Raw genomic sequence first — 25,300 nt, 5'->3', positions numbered from 1 at the left:
GTCACAACCCTTCCAGATGCCCTGATAGTCCCCAGGACCAGCCAGGATCATGAGATGGTGCAGAGAGGAGCCCCCGCTGGAGGACGCTTGTCCATTTCTCCCTCTGTAGGAAGGCCATGCTGCCCCAGACACAGGTCTGACAAGCCTGGTGATCAGGCGGAGGTCAGCAGAGGACACCCAGACATTGCCTGCCGGGAGGTTTCCAGTGGCCCTGAGTCCTGGAATCTCCCAGAGCCTCTAAAGAACAGGAGATCACAGTTTACCTTTGGAGGCTTAGACTGTTTATAAAATCTGTCTTATGTAGGTGGTTCTTTTCTTTTTTTTTTTGTGGGTCATGGGGCTTGCACTCAGCCTGGGCACTGTCCCTGAGCTCTTCAGCTCAAGGCTGCTGCCCTACCCCTGGGCCTGGGAGTTGTCCCTGAGCTCTTCAGCTCAAGGCCACCACCCTACATTTGAGCCAAGTCCCACTTCCCATTTTCTAGAGGTTAATTGGAGCTAAGAGTCTCAGCCTCCTGAGTAGCTAGGCCTGAGCTAGGTGGTTCTTCAATGCAAGATTCAGGCAAGTAATCATTGCTAGTTAAGTCCCTGCTGCACTCTGGGGATGTGTGAAGGATAATTCAAAGTCCCTGTCTCCAGGGAGTTCATATTTAACCCCCTGGAGACAGTCAGTCATTCATTAGCCATGGGTTACATTGTTGTTTGTCAAGTTCTATTCTTGCCAAGAGTCATTTCCACTAGTGACAGTTCAAATCCATCTTCTGTCACTTAAAAAATAAGTGTCTCGGGACCAGGCCTTCTCTTAGGGCAGGGTTGGAAGGGTGAGTCTGCAAATTTCAGCCATCTGAAAGCTGGAGACACACAGACTTTTTTTTTTTTAATGTGGGGTGGGGTGGGGTGCTAAAGCTTGAGGTCTGGACTGGACTCTGTCCCTGAGCTTTTTTTTTTGTTCAAGGCTAGCACCCTACCACTTGAGCCACAGCTCCACTTTCCGCCCTTTGTGGTTAATTGGACATAAGCATCTGACAGATTTTCCTACCCAGGCTGGCCTTGAACAGTGGCCCTCAGGTCTTAGCCTCTGGAGCAGGTAGGTAGGATTACAGGTGTGAGCCAGTGTGTGCCCAGCTACACTTGGAGCTTTAAAGAGCTGTTTATATGACTTTCCTCACTCGGGTTGATTATCTTCTTAGACTTTTCTGGTGGTTTTGCTGAAGAGTTAAAATATTAAAGTTGCATGAAATTACTAAGTACACAGGATCAAAAGCTAAGTGATCGATTTCTTTGATCCCATCCGGGAGGGCTGTAAATAGATTGACTGTGGTGGCCCAGAGGCCTCAGCATGGACGGCTGAACTCAGAGTCTGTTTGGAGCTGTGTGATCTTGGACACATTTCCTGCCTTGGATTCAGAAATCAGACTTTCCATGAGCTTATATTTCTAGTGAATAAATAGCTCTGGTCAGGCTTAGTGTGAAGGAGAAATCAGGCTTGGCAGTGGTTGAAGGTTCCTTGGAAGGCCAGCTGGGGAGGGACTGGAGCCCTGACACCTGGCCCTGGCCCCTGTATGTGTGTATGCAGCTACCTGGCCCGATGACCAGCCCACCCCCACCCTCTCCCAGCAATGAGGGGACTGGACCAGGACAGCCTGTGATCCTGTAGTGAAACTTCTCCGAAGATCACTCCATCTATTCTGAAGGTCATTGTGTCTATTCTGAAGGCTGCATTGGCTGCCCCAAGACTACTTCTTTTCTTTCTTTCTTCCTTTTTGTTTTTAAATTATGATGGTTGAAGCCAAGGTTGGCACTAAATTGATGGAGCCTATCTAGAGATCCATCATTTTCCTTTGGCTTTACCCTGGCTATGAAAGTCCCTGGGCGGATATGGGGTCATATGTCTACTCCCCTAAACAATGTCATAAGCCCAGATGAAAGACAGCCACTTTTGCTCCTCCTGGGTCCTGGGTCACTCTGCCTCTGGGTTCTCTGAAGTGGTTCACGCCTGTAATCTTAGCTACGTAGGAGGCTAAGATCAAACGATCCTGATTTGAAACTAGTCTGGGCAGGAAAGTCTGTGAGATGCTCATCTCCAAACAGGTGGAAGTGGCTCAAATGGTACAGTGCCAGTCTTGAGTGCAAAAGCTAAGGGCTGGTACTGGGATCCTGAGTTCAAGCCTCAGTGCCAGCATGCATGTCTGCATGCACACACAGACATGCACACACACACACACACACACACACACACACACACACAGAAAATCTCTAGATCTGGTGACCCTTGACCCAAAGTGCTTGTAGGTCTTAAGATACCTTCCTTTTATATTGGGCTTCTGGAGTTAGGCCTGTCAGGTTTTCTGGATGGGTGACTTCTCAGATGTGACTTCCTCTCCAAGCCTCAGTGTCCTACCAGTAAAATCTAATATTCACACCCTTGGGGTGGGGCATGTGGCAGGTGGAAAGACCTCTTGTCATGAAGTGCTGATGCATTTCTAGCACTCTATAGCCAATGGCTTATCATAGTGATAGCCTTTGTCATCATCATCAGTGCCAAAAGCAGAGTCAGCTCAGGGGCAGGGTGCTATGATGTCCTTGTCCCCTGGGAAAGGGATGAGGGGGACATCACAGGGGAGAAGGTTTGCCACTAAGTCAGATACTACTTCCCTGTCACCCTCTTAACAGATGCTCCTGGCTGTGGCTTCTGGTATTTGAGCTGGAAGTGTAGTCCAGGCCATTTCCTTAATGTTTCTTGGAGGCTGTGACACCCAGGAGAGGGCCAGTAGATTGGAGCCCTGGGACTTTATCAAATGATTCCTGGTCTGATTTCTGTGTTCTGGGAATCACCCAGGAAAAGGCTTGTCAAAGCTCACAAACCCAAAACACTGCTTAGGAGAGCATGAATACCCTATTATTTGCATTCTTAGGACAAACTGTTGAGTAAGTGTATTTCATAAATGTGTTGTGTGACAGAGACTTGTATCTCCTGGTGCGTGGTGGTCCCTGAGGGTATGTTGTTGTGGCTGGAACTTCTGATAATTTTTGAATTTGAATGGCCTCTGTGTTAATGAGTCAGAGCCTTGTGCAATCTTTCTGCCCTTAGGAACATCTTTCTCATTGCTTGTGCAATGTGATCACCAGAAGGAGCTGATGGGCTGCCTGCGGGATGAGCCACACTTCGAGTGTGGCTGAGGTCTGCCAGGATTGTTCCCTTCCGCACAGTCCTGGGCCAGATTCGACTGCCTCACCCACTGTGTCTCACACCCTATGACTAAGAAGAGCTCTCTCTTTGGTGCCAGTGTTCGAAGCGGCAGTCACCACTTGGTAGGGACAGATGGGCACAGATTTTGCCAGTTGGAATTGTCCAGGGCAGATGGCTGCCAGGTGGATATGGGGGAGTGGAAGCTCAGCATTTAGCAGTCACATCTGCTTTTCATTGGACCAGAGTAAGGGACATCTGGTGGGGCGCTGTGTTCCTGGGCCAGTTAGGCTGGGAAACGTGAACAGATGCATGCTGCCATGTTTAGCTTCTGTTGAGTTGTATGGAGGCTTGGCCCCTTTGCTGACCTGGCTGGCCTGGAACTGCAATCCTTCCCATCTCAGTCTCTCTTGTAGCTGAGATGGCAACGTAGTAGCTGGGGACCAACTTTCAACCCTCGAGGACACACTCAAACCACGGTAGGCATGTTCTCTGTTCCACTGAGATATGACAGTGTTTAGCTAGCATGACTAAGTTTGATGTGTTTAAGAGTAACCAAAGGCCAAGTTCATACTCATTATCTCCAAAGAGGCAACACCTTGGTCCCAAACACAACGGCCCAGTTATTATGTTGAGCCACAGACATCTCCTAGGCCTGCCTGAGAGAGGCCAGGTGCTCCTTCCTGGTCAGGTTGTGGTCTTTGTTTACTGTTTTTTTCCTCAGGATTTGTCCTGTTGGATATTCAGTAAGAAGATTTGATATTTGCCTGAGCTGATTCTACTCTGATCTTTCTCCATCAGTTTGACATTTTGGGGCTGTGAAGAAGATAGTCCAAGCCAGGAGCGGTGGCTCACGCCTGTCATCCTAGCTACTCAGGAGGCTGAGATCTGAGGATCTCGGTTCAAAGCCAGCCCAGGCACTAAAGACCCTGAGACTCTTATCTCCAATTAACCTCTAGAAAACAGGAAATGGGGCTATGGATCTAGGGGTAGGGTGGTAGCCCTGAGCTGAAGTTTCAGGGACAGTACCCAGGCCCAGACCAAAACAAGAATGTAGTCCAGTTATGGTTCCACTCATTGGAACCAGGCCAACAGGTAAGTGGGATGGGCCAGGAGGAGCCACACTCATTGATGTCTTTCCATCTGTTGGGGGCTGATAACTTCCTATCTACAAGCCTTTCCCCCTAGAATACTGGGCCCTGGCCAGGGTCGAGTCGTTTCATCCTCTGCAGAATAGCTGTACCTGCCTCCCTCAGTGCATCTCTAACCACGTCAGCACCTCCTTTATATGCCTTCTAGGATTTTGTGGAACATGGTTCTTCCCTCCCTCCAGAGACACCAGTGTGTCACCAGAGCCAGCCAGCTCGTTTGTAGTGAGGAGAGTTCCGGAAGGTAGAAGGTCCAGCAGGTTCTATTGCCTTCACCTGAGGTACCTAAAGGGAACTTGATTCACAAGTACGCATTTCATCAGTGGAGACCATTGTAGAGTCCATTCCAGGACCCAGGACAGAACCCACACGCCCAGCTCAGCCACTTCCTGTTGGAGCAGTTAGGTGTATGCCAGAAGTTAGGCCCCTGTGAGTTGTTTTCTGTGAGATTTGAAAAATAGTGTCTTTCCACCTTTTTTTTTTTTTTTTCCAAAAAAATCTCTCTTTGGCTTAGATGGCCACAAAGCCATCTGTGTGATGACTGACTTTTCCCTTCCAGAGGTATGAGGCTTTTGGAGGGTAATTATAGTGTTTTCAGTGTGGGGAAATGTGCAGAAGATCACAGTGGATGCCTGATGAATCAGGGCTGAGATACTTCAGTGTCAACTCTGTTTTCTTTGGGATGCATCTACTGGGGTTTTCTGATTACTGAAGGGACCTTTTTTGATTTTCCCTAAAATAGAGACCCCTTTGAGCCCCCTCTTCCATCCCTTATGGGCATTTCCCATCTTCATGACAAAGGAGTACTTGACTCAAGCTGGAGGCTGTAAATTCCCTGATAACAGAGCTCAGATTAGGAGAACAGTTTAACCCCTCCCCCACCCTACCCCTTCAGTGTGCCAGAAGTCCGTGGAGATGATAGGTCAGCTCAGCCAGCAAAGGTGTCAGTGGTTACCCCAGCCATCACTCAAGTATGTTGAGATTCCATTGGCCACCTGTGTCTGGCCAAGCCCAACCACATGGCTGGTGGCCTATAAAAGTAGTCTGTAAGATTAGGCAAGGTGGCCCTTTCACTCACATCTTATAAAACTGTTTAACTTCTGCTTTTGTGTCAGACTCATGGACCCTAATATTGAGGGACTGAGCCCTAGCATTTAGGGGCTCGTCCAGGATCAAAAGACAAGGCCTGAGCCATCATCAGAATTTTGAGCAAAACCTCCAGAGGGAAGATCTTGAGCATTAGTTTTGTCTTTGGTCTTTATGTTTGTGGAACTTTTTGTTCTTTGTGTTTGTGAAAAACCGGGCCTGTTCTGTTGGGGAGCTCCAGGGGTGTGGCCCACCGGGGAGAAACTGGATGCAGTATAGCTCCCCAGGGCCCGAGTGGATGTGGGGATACCCCATCACTCCAAACGGGCCCTTGCAGATTAGGGAGCGTGGCGTGGTCTCCGGGCACGGCAACTCTGGGCTGTTGCAGGTTAGGGAGTTTGAGTCTCCTGGGCACGACATCTGGAGATTAGGGAGTGAGAGTCTCCCAGGTACAACGATTGTGTTTGCTGTAGTTTTGTGTTTGTACGGCAGTTATATTCATCTTAGTATTTGTGCATCTTAGAGCTGATTCCTTGTCTAGCAGTGGTTGCTGTCTGTGTGTTGACTGTCTGTGTCTTACCCCTTGTTGGGTGTTTTTCACTGCCTGTTAGGAAAATGGGTCATACAGAGAGTAAGGCACTTGCAGCGCCTCTAAACCTTATCCTCCAACATTTTAAGGATTTCCAAGGCAAGGCCGCCCAGTCAGGTGACAAAGTTTACCCAGGAAAACTTAAATGTTCTGCCAGCTGGCATGGCCCACTTTCTTTACAGGATGACCATCAAAGGGACCTTCCCCTGCTTAACAAAAACTGTTTCTCTCCCTCTAAAGCAGGTCACATCTCCAGAATCAGAAAAGGAAGAGAAAGGGGATCCTGACATGGAGAACTCTACCCCCCTCCCTTATCTGTCCCTCCCCAAAGTCTTGTGTTTGGTGCATATAAAGAGATGGGCCAAGCGGCATCCACGGAGGGCCTTCCGCTAGACTTGGTTTTGCAACATTTTAAAGGTTCTAAAGAGAAAATTTGGGGTTTACTTAAAGGTCTCTGTTTCTCTGTCCCTGTTTTATGGTTCCTTATGGTGATTTGTCTAGTCCTGTGTCATTCTTGAGATCTGTACCAGTCCTAATGGGTTCTTGTTTCCTGTGTCTTTGTCACTATCCATTTGGACATTCCTGGGGAGTAAGTCTCCGGCCAGATATGGCTCCTCCCCCTCAGCTGTGATTGACCAGGCAGAGGCCAGGCGAGGCAGCTGCATGCCTCGTCTACTTTCCTTTTTCCTAATAACCTGGCTGAAATGACAATCTGGAGATAATTGGTGGCAGGACGCAGGCATCAGTCTTGGCTCCCCCAGGTTTCAAGTTGGTACTGTAAACTGTTATGTGAGATGGCCTAGTCAAAATTGAAGAAATGACTAGAGTTATGCTCTAGGTGGGCTAAATTTGGCGCTGGAAGATTCCCACCAAATAATTTCAACTAAGTTGCCTTGTAAAAGTTTTGTTTTAAACCTGGTTCTCACCTAAAGAGTGAAATTGGCAAAACTCTTTTGACACAAACTTCTGGAAAATATACGGCTGATATTAATTTTGTGCGCTTTAAGGTCTTTGAGTATGAATGTGTGTGAATGAGTGAACATGTTAAATTGTCAGCATACTGTATAAAACAATGGATGAATTTATACTTGAAACACAAAGGCAATTGGGAAAGTCTAAGTTTAAACTTCAAGAAAATGATTAGGTTTGAATGTTTCCAGTGTCTCAAAGGATTACTGCATTGTTTTAAAGAGGAGCCTCTTAAAAAAAGGATCTTTCTAAAGATTCTGAAATCTGCATTTAAAAAAAATGTGGTATTGTAGTGCCTAGAGCTGTTTACATTGTAAACATTGTATCCTGTTTAGCCCAGAGGCATTAAGGAATTTGGAATTTATTTCCTTGAGTTAAAATTTGGAGATAAGTATCCAAAATTTAAATGTGAATTTGTTTATCAATGTCAGAAACTTTGCCTGTCTTTTAAAACTGTTTAGGTAATCAAATGCCAAGAGAAAGGACCTGGAAAACTCAGGATAGTCCTGTGTGACCATCTTTGGGGTGAGAGGTGAACTGGGGTGAGAGGTGTCAGTTCCCATGGTGGGAAAGGCCCTAAGGGAGGGTCCATGCATGGTGAAAGAAGATAAGCTGGCACAAAGGCTGCTCTTCTAATCCTGGTCAGATAGACTGAGTGGACCATCTTCGTCCTTTTTCCTTGCAGACTGACACTGATAATCTGGTAAAATGTGGGTGACGCGATTAGTATTTCTTAAACTACCCCCTAAAATGTATTAAATTGGGAAAAAGGGTTTTAAAAGGAATGTTTAAAGGTTTATCCTTATGATTTGGTTTCATGCTACTTTGCAATTGGATGTATTTTAGAAAAGGAAGGAAACAGTCTGGACTTTTGGTGCACTGATGATGTTTGTAGTTCTTGCTGTAAGGAAAAACTTATTTGATTTTAAACTGTTAATGGAATTCTAGGCAGTAACCTAAACTGCAGAAAAAAATGCCTCTTCTAAAAGGAGGCCTGGAGGCAAAGGGAGTACCTTAAACCCTTAAGGGTTCTTCAAATGCAAATAAAGGCTAAAGTGTTAAATGTTTAAGCAAATATCAATAAAAGTTTTAAAAAATTAGAAATGGGGGGCCGGGAGTTTGGCCTAGTGGTTAAAGTGCTTGCCTAGCATGCATGAAGACCCGGGTTCGATTCCTCGGTACCACATACATTGAAAAAAGCTGGAAGTGGTGCTGAGGCTCAAGTGGTAGAGTGTTGGGAGCCAGAGTGGAATCAAACTGTACCTTGACTTGCTTTCTGGCCCTATTCTATGTAAATGACCTGAGAATTACCATATGAATGTAACACCTGGAGGTTCCCTGGGAGAGGAGGAGGGAAGAAGGGGGAGTGGAAAATAAACGCGGCAGTCTCGGCAGTCTTTGCCTGGACTGCGGACATCCCGGACCCGGTGTGTCTGTCTCTCTTCTTTTTCTTCCTAGTCCTTGTCCCCTATTTCAGGAACCCCAATTTGCGAACCCTGGTTTGCTGCCGGTTGGCCCCGGCAGTAGAGCTCTAGCCTTGAGAAAGTCCAAGGACAGTGCTCAGGCCCTGAGCTCAAGCCCAGGACTGGCAAAAAAAAAAAAAAAAAAAAAAAAAAAAAAATAGCAATTAAGCAATCATTGTGGTAGTCCTAATTTTCCTTTTTTCTTCTCTGAAACAAACATTTAGGACAACTTCACTTCCAAATTTTGTTCAGAAACCCATTTCTAATTTTTTTTTTTTTTTTTGCCAGTCCTGTGCTTGAGCTCAGGGCCTGAGCACTGTCCTTGGACTTTCTCAAGGCTAGAGTTCTACCACTTGAGCCTCAGCACCACTTCTGGCTTTTTGCTATGTATGTGGTACCGAGGAATTGAACCTGGATCTTTGTGCCTGCTAGGCAAGCACTCTACCACTAGGCCAAACTCCTGGCCCTTAATTGCTATTTTTTTTATAGCAATTTCCAGCAGGCCCACGAAGGACAGCAATTCTTATTCAAATGTAATTTTGGCCCTTACCAAGTTCCAGGTAAGATCATGCTTAGAGACTATTTCTGTGTTGACTACCTTGTTGCTTTAATTGGAGTAAAGTGGCCTTTTGTAGGACTCATTGATCTGAAAACTGCAGTTTTGAGCCAGCCCGGGCAAAGTAGAGTCCCTGTAAGACTGTGGTGTCTAAGCTAGCAGCAGAGTGCTAGTGAGGCAGAGTTGCTTTGGAGCTCAAAGTGGCAGAGTGCTAGCCTTGAGTTGGAGATTTGAGAGACAGTGCCCAGGCCCTGAGTTCAAGTCCAGCAACCATCCTAGAGTCACTTGTGCTTGGCCATTCAAAATTAATCCGAGCTGGGAGGTCATAAAATAGTTTGTAAGCATGCCTTACTACTGTCCATGTCCATTTACTCCATAACTGGGCAGGAACTTGCCAGTCATCTGAAATAGTGGGTAGTTTACAATCTTCCCCCCCTCCCATATTTGCTCAAAACTCTAATGAGTGAATTTTGGGTTGACACCAGCCACAAATTCAGGAAAGAAGTCTGTGGACCTACGGCTGTGTCCCCATTGATCTATATATAGGCCTACATAGGTAACTGAGGCATTGTTAGGGTCACAGAGATTAAGTTCCCCAGATAATCAAGAAAAATGCCTTTGCAAATGGGTGCTAAGTAAGCTACACTGTTGTAGCCAAAGAAAAGGTTTGTGCAGTGGTTAAATGTTGTATAGGATCACTAGTTTGGAGCAAATTATTGTTCCTGGTATCTAATCCTGGCAACCCCTAGGTAAAATAGGCTAAGCTTTTTAGGGGCCCTGAGTCAGCTTGAAGCAGTTACAGAAGATGAATTTTCGCCCATCAACTCCCCTTAAGATGAAGGGACCAGGGTCATTTTTGGAAAGTGAGACAGGATAAATTAAAGGCATGGGAAAGAGTAGTAACAGATGTGCAAGAGTGGAGACTGCACTTGTGGGGAATGGCTACAGGTTCAAGTCTTCTACACCTGTCTAGAGAATCCTAGCCTCATTTAAAAAGCAACCAGGAAATCATTGGGAGAATTCGCCAAAGTCAGGCCTTAGGTTAAGCTTCTTTATCCAGCCTGCAGTAATTTGGAGGCAGCTCAGCAGGAGGTGTGACTTTCCATTGGAGCTGCAGACAGACAAGGCTGCTGCTACACATCCCGTCCTGTCTGACTCCACAACAGCTGACTCTACAGCTGCTTCCTGATAGGTCTGGAAACCCTTGGTGCTGGGTCACTAATCTGTGCTAAGTTTAAAGACCTCTAGGTCATGGGAGAATAAATAAAGTGAAGCTGCACCTAGCCTTTTGTAGCCATCTTGGTGCCTCTGGCTTGGTGAAGGGAATTCTCCACCCTGTGCTGAGAAGTCTAGGGGTGAGAGGTGCTAAATGTGAATGAGGGCTATGGTCAAATGAAAGGAGAGAAAAGTTAGTATATATCATGTTGTAAAGCATGTCTTAATAATGGGAGCTCTCCACATGTAAAGTTCTCCACATTGGAGGGAGACCGTCCCCTAAAACTTGGGGAAGTTGAACTAGCTGATAGTGTTAACCATGATTCAATCCAGGCCTTACAGGTTGATTGGGGGACAGGTTCATCGTCTGGTTTCTTACATCCTGGCACTCAAGTGTCCCTGCACTGTGGTACCCAGCACTCCAACCACTGTGAGGGTAGTGGGAAAGAGCTACTGGACTCATCACTCCTAGGTGGAGACATCTTGAGAATGTCACTTTGGGCAAATCATGATGGAGTAATGAAAGATAACCTGGCAGCTATAGAAATGAGATTTGCACAAGAGAGAAGCAGGGGTCCCAAGGATGGCGTATAAAAGCTTATCCAGCTGGTCTCCATGATGACATCCTGAACATCTGCAATTGCAGAATCCCTAGTTTTACTAAGGTTGCTTTTGGCCACTGCATGGTTAACACCCGAATGATTATTTGTACAAAGGAGAATTGGAGCAGTTAAGATGCCAGTGCTGCAGACTCAATATGGCTCTTATGACAGGAGGACATGGGGCTAGAGGAAGAGTCAAGGATTTGACTCATTTTCCAAAACAAGGGGGGAATGAAGGGACCCCTTTCTTGATTTCCCCTAAAATAGAGACCCCTTTGAGCCCCCTCTTTCATCCCCTATGGGCATTTCCCATCTTAATGACAAAGGAGTACTTGACTCAAGCTGGGGGCTGTAAATTCCCTGATGACAGAGCTCAGATTAGGAGAACAGCTTAACCAGGTGGTTACCCTACCCCCTTCGCCTGACAGGAAACTCCCTTCCTTTCCTTTGTCGTCAGAGCAGTGTGCCAGAAGCCCTCAGAGATGATAGGTCAGCTCAAACAGCAAAGGTGTCAGTGGTTGCCCCAGCTGTCACTCAAGTATGTTGAGATTCCATTGGCCACCTGTGTCTGGCCAAGCCCAACCACATGGCTAGTGGCCTATAAAAGTAGTCTGTAAGATTAGGCAGGGTTGCCCTCTAACTTACATCTTATAAAACTCTGTTTAACTTCTGCTTTTGTGTCAGACTTGTTCCTTTGGTCACGGACCCTCATACTGGGGGACTGGACCCTAACAATTACCATAAAGGTTCTTTTAGTTTCTTTTCTCCATACTATTTAGCCATCGTGAGAAATGCATTTGCACATCTGATACTGTACCTTGTCACGTCTTTTTTTAAAGTCAGAAATGAAATTTAATCACATAAAAAAGAAAGAGATTGATGGTTGTTTCATTTCTATCATTCTAGTAGCGGTTTCATGGTGTGTTTCCCTTTGGGCTGTGGTTGTTACTGTGAACAGCACTGAAGTGTGAGTTCCCTGTTCATTACTATTTTGATATCTTGATTTCTTCTCTGAGGATGGACTCTAAGAATAGCAGTTACTGGATAGAGGGATGCAGATTTGCTATGGCTCCTGTGTGATACTTCCAGATTAGTTTTCCAGAGGGTTAGAGAAGTATTTGCTTCCATCAACCTCCTCATTCCCCCCCTCCCCCGCTCCTCCGAGCAATCCTTCAGAGTAAATTCAGGAGATGGGAGATGATGGCTCCAGCTTAGGCATTCTGCTCCATTGTCGGATTGCCCTGGCTAAAGGGACCATTACCAGTGTTTGGGATAGAATGAGCACACTCAGGATTTAGGTGAGGAACCCAAGATGACAAAGGGACACGAAGGTTCTAGATCACAGCCAGGATGAAACTGAGGACCTGAGTTCCTGCTTGCCAGCTCAGGGCTCACTACAGGGCCCAAATACCAGCTCCATCCAGAGTGCATGTGGAGACCAGACTGTTTTTGTTTTGAGAAGTCAAAAATATTTATTCCAATACTGTGTACACCCAGAGGGAAGTACAATATGAATCACATAAAGAAATTCAATAATTTCACTAATTAACATTAAAAAGTAAAAAAGATCTTATTTTCCTTTTTTAAAATATGCACTTTATCAAGGCATAATTAACATACTGTAAAATTTACCATTTTAAAGTATTTTCATATGTACATGAAGTTATGAATTTACCAACACTAACTCTGTAACATTTTTATAATGTCCTTAAAAGAAACCCAGTACCAATTAGCAGTCCCCGGTACTTCCCTGAGCAGCCCTCGCTGACCATCAGCCTACTTCCTCTCTCTGGATTTGCCTTTTCTCATATTTCCTGAAAGTAGAGGCAAACAGTGGTGTTTCTTTGTGGCGGTTTGTCACAGCTTTATGTTTTCATCTACGAGGGAGTGTGTGTTTTTGTGTGTTTGTGCGTCATTCTTGTTTAATGGCAGAAAACTATTCCATTGTGTACTTGTCGGAAGACCACACCTCTCCTTGCAGGGAAAGCAGGAAAGTGACTTTGAAAACCTGAGCTGCCCAGGCCAAGCCGATGGTTCTGCTGGGAGAATTTAGAGACTTCTAACACGCTGACCAGACCTGAGCATTCACCTTGACCTGGCAAACAAAGATTACAATCATCTTATTGCCATTGACACAGGGGCACCTCTCCCCAGGAAGGTTCTAGGGAAGGTACCTGTCCCGAGGAAATCTAAAGCTGCAGAACTAGGCTGAGCCTTTGAGTCACAGCACAGTTAGGGGCTATCCTAGGTGTCCCCACAAAGCTGATTCTAAGGTGGCCTGGTTGAGGGAGGGAGACACAGCTTTTTTGGGGGGGGGGGGTTATGGGGTTTGAACTCTGGCTTGAGTGCTGTCCCTGAGCTCTTCAGCTTAAGGTGACTGCCTTACCCTTGAGCCACAGCCCCACTTTCCATTCTCTAGTGATTAATTGGAGATGACAGTCTCTAGGCTTTGTATTGCCTGAGCTGGCTTTGAACTGAGATCCTCCGATCTCAGCCTCCTGAGCAGTTAGGATTACAGGCATGAACCACCGTGCCTGACTGGGAGACAGCTTTTGACTTCTGGGGAAGATCTGGTTCCCCTGCTTGTTGTACACTATCTACTGTAGCCTTGGCCCAGCCCTGCAAGCAACCATTGCTCAGTAACCACCACCCCTCCCTGCCCTCCCCACCCCCTGCATCAAAGTCTGAGGTCTGGCATCCAGTGAGCTTTTCCCACTCAGAGCTGAGCGTCTGGGAGACTGTACCGGAAAGAGGGGCTGCCAGAGCTTGCAAGTGCCAGTGTGGGCTGGAAGTCAAGGTCAGGTTTCCCAGCTCCTCCTTCTCTTCCTCCGCTGTTCATTAAAAGGAAAGAAAGAGGTCACACAAAACCCACCTGGATTTCCTTTATTTCTACATGGAAAACAGGAAGATAGTGTCTTATGCTATCATTCAATTTTTAATCTTATTTAAAAAACCTATTACATGTGAACTGTGTGTGTGTGTGTGTGTGTGTGTGTGTGTGTGTGTGTGCACGTGCCAGTACTGCAGCTTGAATAGGGCCTGGGATTTATCCTTGCACTTTATTACTCAAGGCTGGCACACTACCACTTTGAGCCACATCTGTACTTTTTGGTGGTTAATTGGTAATAATCTCACAGACTATCCTACCTGGGCTTTCTTTGAACCACAGTCCTCACATCTCAGTCTCCTGAGTGGCTAGGATTGTGCAGGTGTGAGTTGCTGGTGCACAGCTAAATTGTGGCTTTTTTTCCCCACCAGTTCTGGGGGTTGAACTCAGGGCACTGTCCTTGGACACTTTTTGCTCAAGGCTTGAACATTCTGCCATTTTAGCCATAGCACCACTTCTGGCTTTTCCTGTGTATGTGGTTCTGGGGAATTGAACCTAGGGCTTTGTGCATGCCAGGTGATCACTCTACCACTAGGCCACACTCCCAGCCCTAAATTGTGGCTTTTAACAGGAGTGCTGAGGGTCCTGGCTGTGGAGCCGACATCTCTTCTACTTCTTGTCTTCCTTTGATTGGCAAACAGTGGCTCCCATGACGAATGGCATTTTCAGGGTTATTTTAGGCCTCCACTGGCTGCCCTGGGCTCAGCTTCTGTCTGTCCTGGGCGTTTTTTGTTTGTTTTCTGCTGGACTCAAGAAAGCTTCTCTGCTCAGGGTCCTCTGTGCCTGTCAGTGTCCCTGTGCCCTGTGCCCTGTGCCCCGGGATCCATGGCTGCAGCACTGGTTAAAATGGGGGTCTGGTTTCCTGGAATGTGCAAGGTCTCACTTCTGTTTCCGCTGCGTCCATGCCCCTGCTCAGCACAGAGCCTGATCTGGCTGACGCTGACAAGCTCTCTTGGAATTTAATGGAGTGGGGTGGACAGAATGCCGCCGACAAACCAGGCACATGGAGTAAAGGAATCTCGCGAGACGCCTTTGCTGCAGTCACTGGATTATGATTTTTCATTTTCTCCCCTTTCCAAACTCTCTGGAAAGCAGGATCTCTATCCCCTTCATGCTTTCTGCCTCATTAGCCTTTAGGAACTTGTTTGGATTGATTTCTCTCACCACTCAAGTCAGAAGAATTCCAAGTTCTCTAGAAGAGGAGGGAAGGCTACAAGTTTCTGTGTGGTTCACGCCTCTTTCCACCTCTGCCCTTCCCTCCCCCGAGCTCAGCTGGCTGTCTGCCCTGTGCTTCTCAGGCCATTGTCAAGTTTAGCAATGAACTTCAGAAAGGGAGTTAGCTTTGCTCAGGGGAAAATCATGTCACTGTGCTTTCACTCGGTGAATGTGTATTGGCAGCTGTCTGATTAGCTAAACCTCTGTCTTCTGGTCCTGCCTTGGCCTGCCTCCCATACCTGAGGCAGGTGTGCTGCTTGGGCCTCCTGTGCCTGTGCTCAGCCAGAGTGGTGGAGCCCAAATTGAACCCTGACACAGAGTTCCCAGGCAGAGACCTGTGGTCAGCATTAAGACTGGCATTCCAGGGCTCCTGCTCTCTTCCAGCAACGCAGAGACCAGGCTCTCAGTGCCATATCACTGGCACCTCCATCCTCTTCCTTCTCCTTCCTCTGTTGTCTCTTTAGTGTGTTCACCATTGTCAGAGGTGTGGGAGGGGGTGGTGCAGGGACCTTTGGGCACCGTGCTGGAAACAGAAGCACAAGGCAGAAGAGTTGTCTGAGCGTGTGCTCCAGCGTCTGCTGCTCTGGCTCCACCCTGGACACCAGTGAAGGTTCTGGACAGATAGGTGTGCCCTTGCAGAAGGGGCCCTGGAGTGGAGTGATGTCCCCTGACCCCCTTCCCTGCACCTCATCTGGCTATGGGCCTGGATTTATTTAACATCTCTTTATAACTGCTATTCATCTGACCATGCTAGTGATCCATGCGATCTTGGGTAGCCTAGGAACAAAAAGGAGCATGTGTTCTCATGGCAGTAGGGGTGGTCACTGCATTCAAGGTCTGCTGCAGGCCATTGGAGGACAGAGCACCAGAGACTGGGCCTCACCTGGGACAGCTGCCTGGGTACTGGCTGCTGGGAGATGCTGATGACAGCCGAGCAGAGTGTCTTACCCCAAAACCTTGCCCAAAGATCACTCCTGGTTTCCTCCCCCCCACCCCCCACCCCCGCCATTGAGCCTTGCTGGATTTGCCTTCCCTGCTTGCCAGTGAGAGAGCCCTTACTTACTTGAGTCTGCAGGCAACTGGGGAGACTTGTCCCCAACTCTTTCAGGACTTTGGGCTCACAGTTGTGAGGGTCCCAGTAGGCAGTTACCGAGAACCCCGGATACTCAAAGTGGCTTCTGGTCCTTCAGCAGTGGAATAGGTCCTTGTGCCCCACTGGTCTTCATTTCTAACCTGTGCAGAATACATTTTTGTCTTTACCTTTCAGTCCCATATTGCTTTTGTTACTGATGGCCAGGTCCCTGAGCCTGCAGTGTCAGAGAGGGAGGAGGACCTGCTATCCCCACAGACCAGCCAGCTATTCCACTCCTCCCTCCCCAGCCTCTGCTGAGCAGACCCCAACCCCATGCCGTCATACTTGTTGCTGACTCGTGGCACCTCTTGGAATTGGCCTGTGCTCATATTTGTAGCCTTTCGAGTATGAATGTCTGTCTGTGCTAGTGTTTGGTGTTGAAGAACTTAGGTGAGAGCCATGAGAGACCCTAGAAACCACCAGTTGAGCCTCTTTGCCCCATCCTCTCCCCACATTGAAACACTGAGGAGTCTCCAGCGTGAGGCTGCATGCCCGGGCTGGTCCTGTGCTGGCCAGCATTGCAGGTCTCTGAGGATTCGGATGCTACCTTACTTCTCAGCAGGTGGATGCTATGTCAGAACCTGAGACCAGCAGTGGTTCCCTGGATCCCCCAGACTAGAGCTATGCCCTCAGCATAGCCCAGGCAACCTCCAGCAGGATCAGTACTTAATCTGGATTTGTTTTTTTTTAAGTCAGCCTATCTTGAAACAAAGAGGGCAGGGGCTGTGTGGGCTGACCTGTGCTTAAGGTCCTGTGGTCAGCAGAGTCCTCTTATTTTAGAGCTCTCTTGTACCTTAACAGTTAATAATTTTTAAAGAAAACTATCTATTTACTTGTTTGCTCATTTACTGTCAGTCCTAGGGCTTGAACTCTGGGCTTGGGCACTGTCCTATGCTCAAGGCTAGCACCTTACTACTTGAGCTGCAATTCCACTTCTGGCTTTTGGATGGTTAATTGGAGATGAGAGTCACACAGGCTTTCTTGCCTAGGCGGATTTTGAACCACAGTCCTCAATTTCAGCCTCCTGAGTAGCTAGGATTGCAGGTGTGAGCCACTGGCACTTGACTTGAACAACATTTTTATTTTCATTTTGCACTGGCTCTGTAAATTCCATAGCCAGTCCTGAATATAGGACAGATCTTTAAAATGCCAAGGCTGTGCTCAATCTGTTCTTGTGACTGATTTGAATTTGAGGAACACACTGTTCCCTGTGAATAAAGGAGGATTCATTTCTTTTCCCTCGAATACACTGCGTTCTGTTTTCCAAATTAGCTGGGTCCCCTATTTTATCAACTCTGCTGAGAAATTGGATGGTGAGATTGTTCTCGCTGGAAGGGGAGATGGGGTTGTTAATCCTGTGTCCTGGCCCTGATCTCTTGGTCTAGAATCCGGAGCACATTCTCACAATGGTGCGGGCTGCAGGGAACTGCCAGAAGGGAAGGAAGCTCCGTGCTCTGCATCTGGGGCCCCTGGCCTCCCTTCTGCCTCTGTCACTGGTCAACGCTGATACTTTGAACAGTGGGCTTTCCTTTCCCTAACCTCTGTTTTTCTGTCTTTTCGTGGACTAGCTATAGGATCCAACAAGCAGGCCTGCAGGAATAATTAGAGGTCACCTCTGTTTCCACCATTGTGCTTGGCCCGTAGGGAATGTCTAATAAATAATTAGTGTTATTTTTACTGATGTATTATTTTACTGCCAATTTGATTAGCTGTAGAGGAGGAAAATGAAGCATTGCTGGCAGGACAGAAAAATAGATGTGAGCGTTGGGGTGGGGTATAGTATTTGGGTGACTGAGGGAAAAGTGAGATTCTTAAGAGTTTTCAGAAACGTGAGAGGATCCTTGTAGAGGTGTTGAATACTCTGACCAGGTGCTGGAGTAAGAGCTGTTCCATCTCCATGTTCTAGGAAGGTAAACTGAGGCTCAGCCAGGACAGCGATTGTCTGTAGTGCTACGACTGTAGGAAGCAGAATGGGGATTTGGTGCTAGGATGCCAGCCGGCCTCTCCAGCCACGTGGCATTCACTGGGAGCTTGTGGCTTCTATTTGGGAATGCTGGGCTTGGCTATCCGCCCATCTCTGAAGCTCTTTGGGAGAGGGTAAGTAGGGACAGAGCTGAGAACTGAGACACTGCCTCTGCTGGTGGGATGACAGGGCCCAGGCTGGCCTGAGGGGGAGGAGCTGGGAGTTGCCAGAGCCGGTGTTGGCAGTGGAGTATTGATGGCTGGCGGCCATGGCTAATAGTCCTGTCGAGTAACTCACGTATCCTGTGGTGTGTCCTTGTGGTCCCGTAACCCTGCCAGCCAGCCTCGAGGGGGGGAGCAGGGATGGGACCCATTCCCAGGGAAGGAAAACAGAACCCCTTCCCCCAGAACAAAAGGGGACCCCCTACCCCAGAGGTGCCAGTTTTATGGACTCTGAGAGTTATACAGGTCCAGAGACTATTTGAGAGCAAAAAATTATAAGTACATCCATAAATATGAAGTGATTGTTTGGATTGAAAGAGAAATGATCAAAAATGATAGACAAATACCCACACGCATCACAGAACCTGAGAAAATGTGATAGTTATTAGTTGCCTTCCTAGAGTACCTTCTTCCCAGTGTTTCACTATGGGCTCTGATGATGATGATGATGATGATGATGATGATGATGATGATGATGATGGTTTGGACGGAGAACCCTGAGCTTCTTAGGCAAACACTGTTCCTGTTGTCTTTTTTGCCAGAATTTTTTTTTCAGACAAGGTCTTGCACAGTTGTCCAGGATAATATAGACTGTGATCCTCCTATCTCTATCATCTGCACAGCTGGGGTGACAGGCTCAAGTTAGCACACCTTGGCTCATTGATTCTTTCTTTCTTTATTTTTTTTTTGTTTTTCAACTTTTTTTTTTATTGTAATTAGTAAAAGGGTTACATGGTATTTGCCAGATAGAAGGTGCATTAATTCACATACATTGATACCCTTTCACATGTCTTGGTACCCATTACCCTCCCCCCACACCTCCCACCCGTCTTGGTTGATTCTTTATTTTTTAAGGTACTGCTAGGGCCTAAACCTGGGCTAGACAGATACTCAGCCATTCGAGCCACACTTCTAGTTAGGAAATATTTTCTGTAAACCCCCAGATTAACAGGCTTCAAGAAAGCAACATTTAAACAAGAGGTTTATCTTTGTGATTGTTGTTCTTAATGAACTATGTGAAGTTATTTCTTTTCTCCTTTTTTTCCCCTTACGGTTTATCTCATGTGGTTAGTGTATCTGACTCTGTTACCTGGTATATTGTATACATTTATTTGTTTATTTTAAATGGGGAAGGGAAGGGGAAAAACAAGATGATTGGGAGGGGGAGGGGCCAGGGAAAGTAGGAGAAAAATATGGGAAGGGGTATCAATGTTCAAAAAGTAATGTACCCACTACCTGAGGAATGCAATGGTAACCTGCCTAAACATTACCCCAACAATAAATACAATTTAAAACAAAGAGAGCAGATTTATGAAGTTGTGTACTTGATTATTGTTTACAAGGATGGAACATGATTCATTCATTATCTGGGGATCAAATCCTGGCAGCTTTAAACTTGTAAAGTTATAGGGAATGTTAGCTATATTTCATGGACCATTTGTTGTGTTAAAAATGAGTGTGAAAGCACTTATGAGCCAAGTGAGAAGAGCCATCTCTGTAAATTGCTGTGATGAATGCTCATTATATACAGCGTAAATCAGTTTTCAGGAGAATTGTTTTGAGATAGGTTTTTCCCTTTCTGCATAACTTTTAGAAGCAGGGTTACCAGTTTCTATATAATCTGTTGAAAATTTCCATGGGAACCCTGCTGACTACAGAGTCATTTGGGGGAAATTGAAAACTAATGGGCAGCAAGTCTTCCTACCACAAATAGGACACCTCTCTGTGTTTATTTGGGTCTCTTTACTTCATTGTGATGGCATTTTAAAGCTCTTAGTATGTAAGTCTTGAACATATTTTGTTAACTATTTCCCTAAAAACTATATAATATTATATATAATATAAAATATATCACATAATATATGGTCTAATCTAACCTAATCTAATCTATATAAGGCCCAGAATCATTTTTGTTGTTGTTGTTCTTTGCTTTTGTTCATAGGGCAGGAAGATCCCAACAGTTTGCGTCATAAATATAACTTCATTGCTGACGTGGTAGAGAAGATCGCTCCGGCTGTGGTTCACATCGAGTTGTTCCGCAAGTAAAGAAGCCATTCTTTTTTTCTCTGTAACCTGTGAGGCTCTCACCCATACATGTTGCCGCTTAGCAAAAACACTGGAGCTATTTTTGAAACACATTTAAGTGTCAAAATGTCATTCAATAGACGTCTACCACCCGATAAATGTTTCTCCCTCAGGACATTTTTCCATCTGACTATTTAAAATACATTCTTGGCCCTTCAAATGTTTTAAGAACCTTTGGCTCTGAAGCGATTCCCAAAGAATATTTCATAAATGGAGTTTTTTTTGATGTCTTGCAAAAAAAAAACATAACCAAAATTGGCGTATTGCTGTTTTAAAGCTATCTGAATCTGAGCCAGTTTGCAAAGCAACAATCCCTAGATGTGTGTGACTCTTGCAGAACCAGCATATTCACTTTGTGGGATGCATTTGTAGGAGAATGACAGTCTAAAGCCAGTCCTGGGGTTGATACAGGAGACTTTATTGAGAAGGGTAAAAGCTGCAACTAAAGCTAAAAAGGATGGGAGGAGCGGCTCGAGTGCTAGGATACCTGCTTAGCAAGTGCCAGGCACTGAGCTCAAAATCCCAGTATTGTCCTTCCCGCCCTCCTGCCCCCCCATATCTATAACCCAGACACCTACTAACTAACTCCTCAGTATGTCCAAGTGTTCCCTGGAAGGTGTGCCGGGAGTAACTGCTCTCCTGTGCCTTGCAGGCTTCCTTTCTCCAAGAGGGAGGTGCCCGTGGCCAGTGGGTCTGGCTTCATCGTGTCAGAAGATGGGCTGATCGTGACGAATGCCCACGTGGTGACCAACAAGCACCGGGTCAAGGTTGAGCTGAAGAACGGAGCCACCTATGAGGCCAAAATCAAGGATGTGGATGAAAAGGCTGACATCGCATTGATCAAAATTGACCACCCGGTAAGTCAGGAGCACCTTGGCCGAGTGCAGCACCTAGACACCCAAGTCAAAACCTCACGGCCAGACCTGAGGTGGCCAAGGGAGTGGAGGTCTCTGGTGCCCGGGTTCTCAGGGTGAACGCTGAGGCCGCTGGGCCTGTGGCCTGAGGAGTCTGGTCAGGTGTGGAGGGAATGGGCTCGGGGAGGTGTCAGCAAGAAGAAGCTGGCTGTCCAGTTGGAGAGTTTCTAAGTGGTGTTCTGTTTATAAGAGAAAGCAACATGAGGGCCTTCCTCCAATCCTCATCCTGAAGCATCTGCTACAAATTCTTATTCATGTCTACAGGGATGCCATGTCATAATGAGAATGGAATGCTCTGGGTTTTGATGAGCCATCCAACTGGGTGTCCTGAACTATTGGAGGACTAATTTTCTTTCCCTTTCTCCCTCCCTCCCTCTCCCCAAAAGCTTTGGGAACTTTGAATTAAAACAAAGCCAGTGGATTTCTTTCCTTTAGAGCCTGATGTGCTAATGTGTATGTGACTGATTTCTACAAGAGGGGTCAGCAGCAATATTTTTACAGTGAACTCAGTTTGGGTATTGCTCTGTTTGAGAACGCTGCTTTCGTGTTTGTGGCTGAAGCTGGGTGGCAGAGTGCCAGCCTAGGTTGGATAAGTAGATAAGCCCTGGGTTCCATCTCTAGCATTACGCACGCAAAAAGGGGAGATGGGTGAGGAAGGTACCTTCTCTTTGAATGTCATTCCTGAGTCATTTTCGCTCTCCTTGTTAATAAGGTCCTGGTGCCTGAAACTCCATCCAGCTCTTAGCTCTTAATGGAGCATCAGCAGAAGATCTGTCTTGTATCGATTACAGAGTTTTATTTCAATCGATGTGTGCCGTGCTCAGTGAGACTGCATCTTCTGCTTTCTTCACGGTCTGTGATTTCCCACATTCTGATGGAAGGAAGAACAGGGCCCAGCCAGACCCCTGTGACTGGTCAGGAGCCCACACTGTGGACTGAGAGCTAGAAGGGGGTCTCTGATCACCAAACCTGGCTGGGCTTGAAGGAGCAGCCAAACTTCCCAGGCTCATTAGAGGACACAGCTCTGCATTTTTGGGCAGTAGGGCTGAGGGTCCTTTCTTTCCTTTTTAAACAGCACCAGGCTGATGTCCAAGTGCAGGCTCTTTCACAACTAACCTTCCAGAAAAGCACAGGCTCAAGTATTCACCCTTTCCCCGGCCATGTTCCCTTAACCTTCTGAAGCCATGTGGCCAAGAATCAGTTGAGAGGCTTGAAATAGGTATGTGCTCTGTGCCCCTGCATTGAGTCAGGTTTCAGTGAGGCGTTATTTCTGTTAGGTCACTGTGGAATTTCTAGTGACAAATGTTTTCAAAATGTGTGTTCTGGTCACAATTAATTTGGTGAGCTTTTCTCCCTCCCTTCTTTTTTTTTTTTCTTTTCTGCTAATACTGGTGCCTGAACTTAGGGATTTGAGCTTGCTCAGCCTTCTGGCTCGTGACTGGTACTCTACCACTTGAACCACAGCTCCAGCTCAGCTTTTTACTAACTAATTGGAGATGGAGCCTTACCGGATGTTCTGCCCAGGCTGGCTTTGAACCTTGTTCTTTCAGGTCTCAGTCTCCTGGGTAACTAGGACTACCAGTATGACTCACTGGTGCTTAGAGTTCCTCCCTAATGTTACTTAATCTGCAAGATGGCTGCATTAGCTACATTGTATGGAGGAAAACACTGTGCTCAGAGGATTTAGTAATGTGTTTGAGGCTATACAGCTCCACCTGATCACCCAGCCAGGCCTCAGTTCTCTTAAGTGCCCATGTACCATGGCATTGGCATGGGATAGGGCAGCTCGACCTTAAATAAGCCATGTGAAGGCTGACCCTTCTTTAGGGACACGGCTAGAAAGGGTGTCCAAGATGTGGTGGGGACACCGGAAGGAGGCTGGCCGGAATAGCAGAGCCTGTGGCCACTTGTGGGACTTGTGGGGCTTGCAGCCTCACAGAGCCGGTGGAGGACAGCCAGCATGAGGCCCACGGCCATCTGCAGGTGGGGCGCGGGCCTGCAGGGTGCTGGCCGGCCGGGTGTGTGCACTGCCTGCACAGCGTGATTCCGTGCTGGCACGTACAGGCACATTCCAGGCGGTGGCTCCAGCCACAGGATAGGCTTTTCAGATTTGGAGCCTGTGTTACCCTGGCGTGCCCAGGCCTAGAGCGGAAGGTCTGAGCAGATGAGGGGCAGAGGGTTGGACCTGCCTGCGTGCTCCCGGCGAGTCCAGTGCCTGCCAGCAGCATGCTGTTGGACATGGGCTGCCAGCCCCATGCAAAAGAGCTTGAGAATAGAAATGGAGCTGATGTGGCTGTTCAGAATGGAATCGGAAAGGAAAGGAAATTAGATCACAGCAGACACTCGCACAAAGCCTGATTTCCATTCACTACACTGCCTCCTTTTTTTTCCTTGATAGGAATAGGGAGGAAAAAAAGGCATATCTTCCAGCCTTTTCTCCTTCCTTCCCTCCCTCCCTCCCTTCTCCTCCCCTCCCCTCTCCTCTCCTCTCTTCATTCTTTTTTTGGTCCTGGGACTTGAACTTAGTGCCCCCCTTAGCTTTGTTCCAGGCAGACCACTGGCTCTACCACCACTTGTGCTACAGCTCCACTTTCAGCATTTTGAGTATTTAATTGGAGATAAGAATCTCATGGCTCTCCTGCCTGGGCTGGTTTTGAACTGTGATCCTCAGATCTTAGCTTCCTGCATAGTTAGGATTATAAACATGAGCCACCAGCACCTGGCTTGTTCCATCATGATGATGAGTGTTTTGCATGGAGAGTCAGTCTGAAAGGACTGGGGCTTTCAGGTGGGTGCACAGGAAGTGGGGGGGCCATCTATGGTGGGCAGTGGTGGGGCGTGAGCTTGGATCCTCTCAGACGATAGCACAGGTCAACTCAGAGAAGGTGGATGCCACAATAATTGGGTTCCAAGGAGAAAAACCATTCCTGAAGCCATCGTTGTATGAAAGACTCAGTCTCCCCAAGCCATTTAAGAATAGTGCTAATGTGGCTGCCTGTCGTGTCCTCAGGCCTTGTGACTGGCTTGGTGGTTCATCAGTCGGGGCCCAATTCTCTACAGTTTAATGAGTTCACTTGCAGATCACTCCGTGACTCACTGCCATGGTCCTTCCCGGACCCAGCACCATGGACACCTGTTGTCACTGTCCACTTGCTGTCTGTACCTCCTTTTGCTGGAAGCTGCAGCCAGCTTTTCACCTGGAGGTCTGCTTCCCGCTCGGATAGCTGGATGAGACCTTCTGTCCTGGGGTTCATAACCTGCAGCCAACGTGTGGGTGGACACATGGCAGGTCGGTAAGCACGTGCTCTCCTGGGAACTGGAAGTCACAGCTGGAAGTTGCCACAGAAAGCCCAGCCCTGCAGCAAGGCCATAACTGCTGAGCCCAAGTCCTGAACTTCAGAGTTACTGGGTTTGTACTTCCTCCTGTCCTCTGGGCACAGGGGCTTGAAGCTGCTGGGCTTATAGTTGCCAGAGATGCTTCTGGGCTTTTGAACTCTGCCTTATATCTCCCTGTGTGCTAGCTGTGGAGACCCCCAGGGAGGAGGAAGCTTGGGGAGCAGGCTCTCTGCCTGGTCTGCTGCTCACTTCCCTTTGCAGGAGAGTGTCCTCTACAGACTCACCCCTCCAAACCCGCCACCCTCCTTTCTGTGCTCCGGTCCTAGGATTGGAACCAGGGACCGTGGATGGGGCCAGTATGGGCCTGAGGTGGGTGTGTGGGGATGTGTGGGAGGTTGTCACGGGAAGAGCAGCACCAGAAGTAAGGACATGTCACATGTAAACATCTTAATAGAACGCAGCTTGGAGGGCAAACGAGTTCAGCTTTGGATACAAACTACTTCCAAATGTGTTTAATGGGAGCCACTATGTGTGCAGAATATTTTTAACTTTCCTCCAATGGCAGCATTTTATTCATGCAGTTTCTTTTCTTTTCTTTTTCCCTGAGCAGTTTAGAGAGAAACAGGGATATTAAAAAAAGTGGGCCCATTGGTTTCTCTAGGTCAGAGCTCAGGACAGGAATGCAGGGAGGCTTTGGAGAAGGTGGGAGGGGAAGTTACTTTTGTTACAGCCGTT

The 25,300-nt window shown here is 47.2% G+C and overlaps 1 protein-coding gene across 2 annotated transcripts in view; it reads left to right on the top strand.

The window, feature by feature from the left end:
- Positions 1-25,300, top strand: part of Htra1 (HtrA serine peptidase 1) — a 48,015-nt gene that overhangs the window by 4,943 nt on the left and 17,772 nt on the right. For both annotated transcript variants that reach the window (XM_090345687.1, XM_090345688.1), the window contains exons 2-3: positions 20,173-20,272; positions 20,968-21,172. In XM_090345687.1, coding sequence (XP_090201813.1) covers positions 20,173-20,272; positions 20,968-21,172 — 305 coding nt within the window. The remainder of the gene's footprint in view (positions 1-20,172; positions 20,273-20,967; positions 21,173-25,300) is intronic.

Source organism: Megascapheus bottae, chromosome 15 (genome assembly GCF_031878675.1).
Source record: "Megascapheus bottae isolate mThoBot1 chromosome 15, mThoBot2.hap1, whole genome shotgun sequence".
Taxonomy (NCBI): Eukaryota; Metazoa; Chordata; class Mammalia; order Rodentia; family Geomyidae; genus Megascapheus; species Megascapheus bottae.
This window is presented reverse-complemented; position numbering and strand designations above follow the sequence as displayed.